Below are 9,554 nucleotides of genomic sequence, written 5' to 3'. Positions count from 1 at the left end.
TATAATACTGTAGATGGAAAATGTGGTCTATCAGACTATTGAATAGACTACATTTGTTAAAATAAAATTCCTCAAATAGTTGAAATAATATATAAAAGGTTTTAAGTTAGTTTCTTTGCCTTTCATTGATTTACTGTTGACTGGCACCCTTATATAATATTTGCCTTTACTTAATGGATGCCATTGAAATGAGTAGGATTTGCTTCTAAGGAAATGTGTACAGGGTTGGAGGGACACATGATTAATGGTAAATGTTTGTAACTCCATACTTGTTCTTGAAAGTGTGGTGGCATGCTTTTAAAAATAAATTAATAACTGAAAAGTCCACACCAACTGGTACAAGCAAATGTGCTTGAAAATAGTTGCTATATTGGGAAAGAAATTTGAAATAATTGAGTAGTTTACACAGGAAAATTGTGTAAATAGTACCTGAAGCTTTGGCCAACCTTTGACAATTAGTCATAGTCATGCGTATAATGCAGATAATTGATTACTTGGTTGATCAGAACTGACTGCATATTAATTTGAGATCTATACTTGGATCTAAGGTTTTCCTATACAAGGTTTTTTATCCTTGAAACAAAAAGCATCACATTACACTATTAATGCTTGTAGGAAGCATGGGGAACCTGTGGACTTCTAGATGTTGCATTACGACAGCTCCCATCTATGCCCATTGGCCATGCTGTCTTGGGTCCAGCAACAATCCAGCAACAACTAAAGTAACACATGCTCCCCATCCCTAGCCTAGGTGTAGTAACCACATTTCTCACATCTCTAATAAGATACTTATAATATGGTGAGGCTAGCAATGTCAACAGAACAAAGTTAGGGCAATAAATTATAGCCATCTGTGAGGTTTAAGGTTCTTGGGTGGAGATGAGAATCCGGCTTAGGAATTTGTCTTGCTTTTTTTTATTTAAGAAACCTAACATTCGTACCCATGTTTTGTCTTAAGCATCGGCATCATGATCACACTAGTAACAAAGCATATGTGATTTATTTATACCATCCAAGACATTTTTATAAAAAAAATCATTAAGGCATTCGTTAGCATTGAGTGGTGAAAAGGATTTCTTCTCAGGCAAAATGTACAGTCTTCAGAAAATAAATCATAAATAGGGTTTAAGGGGCGAAAAATGAGCAGTGGTAAGAATGCACTACACTTCAACAGATCTATACCTGCATAATTTTGTTATTGTTTAGATAGAGTGAAAGAGTCAAGACATTTAAATAGTGGAGGCAAAAACGGCTTTGAACAATATTATTCTGATCTTGGCTGTGGAACCTATCATGTTCCACAAAAATTATGAGTAAAAAGCTCTTAAACTGCAGAACTCTTTATTTGATTCATATATTGCCTTTCTGCCATTTAGGCCTTTAAAGTTAGCTTACAAGCAGGCTGGAGTAAAGTTTTTTATAGGGCAAGACATCACATGTAGATCTTCTACTCTAGAACAAGGAAAGATCCTCACTCACTCTACACATGATGTCTTTTGAGGTTCTAGCTATCCTGGACCAGAATGCAGGAGTAGATAAAATAAGATCAACAATCAAGACTGTTCCTACTGCACAGTTCTTCCCACAGCCCGCTTGCTGGCTTGATGGTAGAATTACCCCCTTAACATTGTCTTGACCTGCACAATGGAGAAAAGGACAAATCCTCCTTAGAGGCATCTATGTCCCAGCCCAAAATATTGGCCCTGAATAGTTAAATTATTGAAGTTACTAAATTTATATCCTGCCCTTCCCAAAGGAGCCAAGGGCAATAATGATCAGGCTACTTACTCCTGACAGTTCTTCCTAGAGGGTTGGCTTCATATAATCCAATATCTTGTTTCCCAAAGTCACCAGCCAGAGACCTCTAGGTAGCCCACAAGGAAGACATGAAGGCAATTGTCCTCTCCACTTACTCCCAGGCAACTGGCATCATAAAAGAGTATATAGCCAATTATAACTCTTATCATCCATGAGTTTGTATAGCTTCCTTTTAAAGACAGCAAAAACCCAAGTTAGCTATGTATGGTATAAAGAACTATTTCCTTTTCTCTGTTCAGACTCTCCGATTACCTTCACTGGATGGCACAGAAGTTCTGGAGTTATGGGGGGGCATACTTCAGCCACTTCCTCAACAATTTTATAAATCTGTCACCTTTCCTCATAGAGGAGTTGTTCCAGTCCTTTGATCTTTTGGTTGCACCTTTTCTAGTTGCATGGTATCCTTTTTGAGATGTGGCGACTAGAATTGTGCACTTCATCACCTCCTCTCCTATCCTTTTGGGGACATTACACAGTAAGAAACCCCTTGCAATTGCATAATCTACAACCACCAGGTTAGAAAAGCACTATCAAACTACGTTAAAACAACTTTTGACAATCGTGTTTCTTCAGCTTTTAGCAATAGTGCCTTGGCTTTGCCATTGGTTTATTTTTTGCATGTACCACTCTTGATATTTATATAATAGAGTCCAAGCATCCCTTTGATATTCTGCTCCAGCAAATGCTCATTTGGTGTTCCTCAGAGGGTGGATTTCTTTTAAATAACAAAGGACTTGGTGTGCTTGAAATCCTAAGGAACAGAAAGAAGAACTGTTGAGATAATTCAGATAGTTGCAGTAGAAGGTTTTGTACTAATATCCATTCACCAGCAATAATTATAAAAGCACACCACATAGCATTACAGCAGGAGTGGCAAACATGGTGCAGACTCCAGCTATCCCTAACTTTGGGCAATGTTGGCTGATGCTGATGGGAATTCGAGTCCAAGACATCTGGAAGGTCCTATGCATTACATAAGGGGCAGCTAAGCCTGCGGCCCTCCAAATGTTGGACTACAACTTCCATCCGCATGGCTGATGGGAGCTGAAGTCCAGCAACATCTGCAGGACTACAAGTTATCCACCCCCAGTTTAGCAGTTTTCTGTGTCATCCATATCATTGTGAAAAGAACTCTACAAGCTGACTCACATATGTGAAGCAAACACTCTTTAATCCATGCATCCCCACCTGAGCATAAGATCAGCTGAATAAACCTCAATGTGGACTGTATCCTAAGCTTGTTGCCATTTCAGTGGTTCTGTGCTGTCATTATGATGGTAAAAAATAACAACAAAGCTTCCTCCATGTATACAGACTGATTCCCACTGAAGTCCCTCCCTCCCCTTGATCTTATATGTAGAAGGGAGTTTGGTGAAAACCATCCTGTCTAGCCAGCTCTCGCGGTGTCATGCAGTGTGAAAAAGTTTAGTATGGCTGCCATCTACCACTGCTTTGTGTTAACACTGATCCTACAAGTTGTCAGGAGTGGGGGAAAAGAACAGTATTTAATATGTAATCTGGGTAAGGCTATAGAAATTCATGATCTTGCCACTAGATGGAGATACACCTTCCTGAGAGCTGGTATGTATTCAGTATGTAACAAGACTGCTGGAAATAGCCTCTTTCTGGCAAATGCTCCTTTCCATAACCACCGGTATAATGTATAGAGGAGCGTACAGCTGAGTAAGATGGCAACAGAAATAACCTGATGCATCTCTTGCTATTCTCTACCAGGTCAGATGGGACATTATGCGGGACATAATTCAAAACAACTTTCTGTAAATAGTAGCCAAGCATAGTTTTCTTCCCTAATATGCTAGCCACCTTTTTATGGGACACTTTTATATGGAAGAACGTTCAGAGATAATTCCCCCCTTGCTCCCTGCATCTGAATTGGTGCAGTCCAGTTTACCATGTTGCCTGGGTGAATAGCTGTGCTCTTAGCCGTTCTGTACTTTAGAGTTGTGGCATGAGAAAGTACATTATCTCCACCCTTCCTGAAGCAGACATAATGGGTGAATTAATCTTGCCAGTGCCACTACCGCATGGATACAGAATGCTCACCTTTTCACTGTTTGCAGCTTTGTTCTTCCTGCTAGCAAAACAAAAGTGGGAGAAAGTATACTGTTTTATCTGGGCATCTCATGCACATTACTTATATAGAGTTTTGTTTTCCATACATTCATGTTTCTACTGAATTTTCTTGGAGCAAGGATAAGGGAACCTGTGGCTCTGCAGATGCTATTGGATTCCAACTCCCAGTATCCCCAGCCTGCATGGCCAATGGTTCAGGGACGGTGAGAGTATAGAATCCCAACAAGAACTGGAGGGCCACAGGCTCCCCATTACTGGGAATTTGCCTGCATGTAAGAAGTCAATTAATCGTATTATTTCTAAATTTGGGGCTTAACGTTCAATTAATTTTTGTCTAACTGTTACAGAAGCAATACCCACAAGATCACATTATAAATCATATAATTGAGTTAAACCCTATACTATTTTTTATTTAAACATAAGTAATTTTATCCAGATAGGTCTGTTACATGGGTTTCAAAATATAGACAATATTGCTTTACCAACCTTGTAAAGCAGCTGTTGCACTGTGTACTTATTAACAAAGAAAACATCGGCATATATACATATGAACTTTGAAAGAAATTGCCTTGTACATTTTCAGTGACAGAAGTACTGAATGTATACAGTATTTACCGTATTTTTTGCCCTATAAGACTCACTTTTTCTCTCCTAAAAAGTAAGGGCAAATGTGTGTGTGTCTTATGGAGCGAACGCAGGCTGCGCAGCTATCACAGAAGCCAGAACAGCAAGAGGGATTGCTGCTTTCACTGCGCAGCAATCGCTCTTGCTGTTCTGGCTTCTGAGATTCAGAATATTTTTTTTCTTGTTTTTCTCCTCCAAAAACTAGGTGCGTCTTGTGGTCTGGTGAATCTTATAGAGCAAAAAATATGGTAGTTCTACTGAGAATGCACTCATTTAAATCTGATCCACTGGTTTCAGTGAGTCTGCTCAGAGAAGGGGATTGGACTAGATGACCCTCGGGGTTCTTTTCAACCCTATGGTTCTATGGTGCAATCCTTTATAGGGAAGACTGTTCAAGGCCTCCTTATTGCTTCTTAAAATTAGTAGCCAATGGGCGACCGGAGTCCTCTTAAAATATTAGCCAACTGAGGCCAGCTTTAGGTATTATAGGCTAGGAAATGAAATGGCTTGGATCCAGATTTTGCTCCGGCTAGCAAAAGGGGGAAAGGGAGTTTTCCCCCCATACCCCCTACAGCCCCTTGTGCTTTCTGAGGAAATGCTTCAGGGAGTTGTAACAGACAGACATACAAGCCAAACAGTGTGGGAGATGGCGCTGGAGGGGGATTGGAAAAAGTTGCCTCCTCACCCCCTACTGTCAGCTAGATCCTTTCATCCAGGATCAAAAATCACCTGTGGATGGAAGGAGAAGTTTGGATCCGACCCGATATGACTAAGGCAAGGGATTCTGCACAACAGTGCAAAACTATTGATCCTTGGATCAATATTTGCAACTACAGTCAATGTTTCAGCTGTTCAAAAGTGGCAAACAGAAAGGTAAATAAATATACTTACGCTGAAGAATGTGCTTCTGGGGGATAAAAAAACAGGAAAAGAAAGATAAGCAAGTGTCATTCTCAATACTTCACACTGCCTAACTGCACACTTTACACCAGTCTCTGGAACAGCTGCCATAAATATATGTTCACATATTTCCTTCTGATCTTGCAGAGATTTACTTTCAGACAAACATCAGGTTTTCCACATATTCCCAATCAGATCACCCAGCTAAGTGTTAATAAAAGTTCTATTTAAGACCATTTAAAGCAGGGGTTTTCCATACATTCACCCACCTTTTCTGTAGTTTGGTTATGTTTTTCCTCCTTTCTCTGTGAGAAAGATGTGGTTAAATAATTTGAAGCTAATTATATTATGTGATCTGTAGTTTACATCGCTGTCTGATCTGATGTGGCCTTGTGACTAGATGTTAAGTCACTCCCTCCTGTGCCCCACAAAGTGCCTCCCTAGATTGCTGCATGTGTGAACAAAATAAAGATTCTAAAACAATTCTTTGTAGACCATGCTTGCACTCTATAAATGATAGAAAGGAAGCCATGTCAGTTCATTATATTTAAAAAAGAATTCCACAGTACGTAGGGCAATACAAAATAATTTGTCAAAACAACTTACAAAATAAGTTGCCAAGTAATTCCCAAGTACAGTGGTGCCTCGCAAGACGGAAAACTCGCTAGATGAAAGAGTTTTCCGTTTTGGAGGTGCTTCGCAAAACGAATCTCCTATGGGCTTGCTTCGCAAGACGACAATGTCTTGCGAGTTCCTGCTGGTTTTTCCCCTCCCCCCCCTTTTCTAAGCCGCTAAGCCACTTATCAGCTGATCCGATCAGCAGATAAGCAGCTAAAAGCCGCTAATAGCACTAAGCCGCTTATCAGCTGATCCGATCAGCAGATAAGCCGCTAATAGCGCTAAGCCGCTTATCAGCTGATCCGATCAGCAGATAAGCCGCTAATAGCGCTAGGCCACTTATCAGCTAATCCGAGCAGCAGGTAAGCCGCTAAAAGCCTCTAAAAGCCTCTAATAGCGCTAATCCGCTAATCCTTCAATGGGCTTGCTTCGCAAGACAAAAAAAACCGCTAGAGGAAGAGAATCACAGAATGGATACTTTTCGTCTTGCGAGGCACCACTGTAATAATTTATTGCTAAATTACAAAGTAACATATAGTCAATAAATTACTACTTAATTATTTGGTCTAAGTGGGTTCTGAAGATGCCTGACTTCTTCCTAATTGCTCCTAGGACAAAAATGGTCCTATCTTACAGCACACTGTTGAGTTAGATGGTTATTTTGTCCCTCGTGGTTTACTGCAGAATAGGAACAAGCGTCAATTGGTTTTTCTGTGGATTGATTTTTGTTCCGATTCAGCTGTAAACAGCGGGTTTTCCTAGTAAAAGAAAAACCTCTCAGACCCATGCCTAGAAATCACAGGGCAAAGAGGAATGTGGATGAACCCTGATTCTGGGGAAATAAAACTTTTATTTTAAAGAAAGAAAAAAATATTTGGGGGACAGGGAGATGCACTCTCATTGTTACCCAGCAGAGGGAGCTGGCTAATCAAATTCTGCAGAAATTTCATATCAAAACTTGCATCCAAAAATCAGCAATGTGATATAACAGGGCAGAAACCATGGTGTTTGAGCTTTTACTGAAATATTGTCTACATGTACTGACTGGCTTTTAGACAACTGAAATATATTTCGTTGCATATCGCAGATGAACCCACGAGAAACTGTGCTGTCTTTTCTGTGTGCTGATGGCTTTTTACAATGGCTGTGGAAACGTACTAAGCCTGACTCGGTTGCATTAAGCCCACCTCATATACAACTTCAGCAGCAGCTGGGAGTCCCAGGCTTCAGTCCCACACTGCGCCAGTAACATCAGATACAGAGAACAGCAACCACTGTGAAAACAACAATTTCCTTTCCATGTGAATATTGCCAGGTAGAAATCTCTTTGCTGGGGAGCTGCATTGATCTCATTTCCCATGTGGATCTTCCATACGGTTATAGGCCAACTGGCATGAAGGAAGACCATGGGAATAGGTTGTTAGGATTTTACTAGCGTGATTAGTATAAATCACATGAGATTTCTGAGAAGAGTGTGGGAACGGAAGACTGTCTTATCTCTTCCGTCTGAGAGTGTTATTGGACTGTACTTTCGCTTTTGCTGTATGCTTTCTGTTTCTGCCAGAGTTTGGAGGGCACAGACGTGATTATGGATTCTCTGTATATATTGTGAATAAAGCGTAGTTTAGATCTACAGATGTTTCTATCTTCTTGCTGTGTGATGCCAGAAGACTTGTGTGCACTTTTCATATGAGAAGTGTCACAGAGGGGCACTCTGGAGTGAAGGAACATGCCATTCCAGAGACGTGCCTACTGGGAGATGCTTGGAGGCACAGGGGGTCTGCCATCCGCCCCCCCCCCCCCCCCGGAGCATTTGCCAACAAAGGTGTCCCAGCCTGTTGCAGTGATGCCTCAACTGGCTGCAGGTATCTTGGCTTTAAATGGTACCTAAATTCAACACCATGTGAAAAATCCATCGAGGTAAAATTCTGCAGTCTAGTGTAGATTAAGATTTAGTGTACTCCAATCCATGACTGTTTGTTATTGAATGGTAGTCACAGGGGTAGCCTGTGCCCCTCTTGTCCCCCTGCCGCAGTGCCCCCCGTCCAATTTCCATCGGTGGTGGAACACCATCCTGGCCAACACTTAGCAAAAGGAAAAGCATTCCACAATGCCTTGACACTCATCTTCTCCACCCAGGGGCAGGGTAGACAAGTGGCAGCAGCAAGTACCAGAAGTGGTGGGGCAGGTGGGACACTGCCTTTTGTGCTTCTGCCACCTGAGGCAGCTGCTTCACCCTGCCTCATGGGTGGGCTGGCTCTAGGGAGTCAGCTAAGTTTTACTCAGAGTACAGTCACTGAAATTAATCAACATGACTAAGTTAGGAGCATTAATTTCAATAGGCCTACCCTGGATCAAACTTAGCTGAATCGCACCACAAATTGAACAGTTACAGATGTAAAATACCCAAGGTTGTTAAAAGCGGGGGGGGGGGGGTGTCAAAAACCAATTCTAGGAAATTGCAATATTTAGACATTTTGCCACCAGCTTAAAGGTTAAAAAAATTACAGCCTTCCAATAAAGACTCAGAAGATTGTATATCATAAGTTCTCTACCCACCCTCTAATAAAAACTGGGTTGAAAACAGAACATGCAACGCTGACTCCAACTCTCTGTTATTACAAGGGCAGCATCTTTTATTTACAGGAACTGTTCATTATCCATCCACATGGAAAAAACATTAGCTTTCAACGCAGACCAGAAGTACTGCTTTCTGGCAGCTGGTTCTGCTGTTATTTCCAAGGCTAAAGTTGTTTTTCCTTTTATTTTCCTATCTCCCCCTTTTCCTATCACCCCCTTCCACCACCCTCCTTCCTATCACCCCCTTCCATGTGTGCTAGCTCTGTTCCGAAACCATCTTGGCTTCTGCCGGCCCACAACCACACACAGTTCACAAATATTTAAGCACGGGAACTTACTGATCAATCCGGGAAGGAAGAAGTTTCACTTACTTGAAAAGTAGCCCTTCTTTTGTGCATAATATACCCCGAGACCACAGGAAGCTATTATCAAAGCCACAATGACCACCGCAGCTATGATGCCACCTACATTAAGGTCATCTAGCATGGAAAGCAAAACAAATATAATTTCAAATTGGAGGTTGAGTATAGAAGGCAATATTCATGATATATACACTCTCAAATAGGGCATGGTAGAGCCCTGGGAAGAGCGACTGTTTGTTAAACTATAATAACTATGGCCAGATAATCACTCTACACAGCTGGTCCAGGAACTGAAGTTAGTGAAAATATTATATGCTCCCTGCGTTTCCATCTGCAAAGGTGCATCTAAAGGCATTTCAAGTTGCAATCCTCACTATCCTGGATCCTTCTTTCTAAAAATGGTGCTACACTGACCACTTGGATCCGTGGAGGCCGCCATCTTGTGGCGCAGCAGGGGGAGACAGCGCCAGCTAAGCCAATCAGAGGCAGGGGTTTAGGGGCTGTGACCAGCCCACTCCTAGCCTATTTAAGGGAACGGTTTAGGTGCAGGCCACCCTC

General features: G+C 41.5%; 1 protein-coding gene across 3 annotated transcripts in view; it reads right to left on the bottom strand.

Moving 5' to 3' along the window:
- Nucleotides 1-981: 981 nt before the first annotated feature.
- The window catches only part of JAM2 (junctional adhesion molecule 2), a 28,756-nt gene continuing 20,183 nt past the window's right edge, over nt 982-9,554 (bottom strand). Inside the window, exons 7-10 of one of the 3 annotated variants that reach the window (XM_082220803.1) lie at nt 9,006-9,113; nt 5,428-5,443; nt 3,883-3,913; nt 982-2,569 (exon numbers count right to left, since the gene is read on the bottom strand). In XM_082220803.1, the coding sequence (XP_082076929.1) occupies nt 2,537-2,569; nt 3,883-3,913; nt 5,428-5,443; nt 9,006-9,113 (188 nt within the window). In that variant the 3' untranslated portion in view covers nt 982-2,536. The other 2 variants (XM_082220804.1, XM_082220805.1) reach the window with 2 other exon arrangements.

The sequence above is a fragment of the Podarcis vaucheri genome (genome assembly GCF_965113315.1).
Source record: "Podarcis vaucheri genome assembly, chromosome: 4".
Taxonomy (NCBI): Eukaryota; Metazoa; Chordata; class Lepidosauria; order Squamata; family Lacertidae; genus Podarcis; species Podarcis vaucheri.
This window is presented reverse-complemented; position numbering and strand designations above follow the sequence as displayed.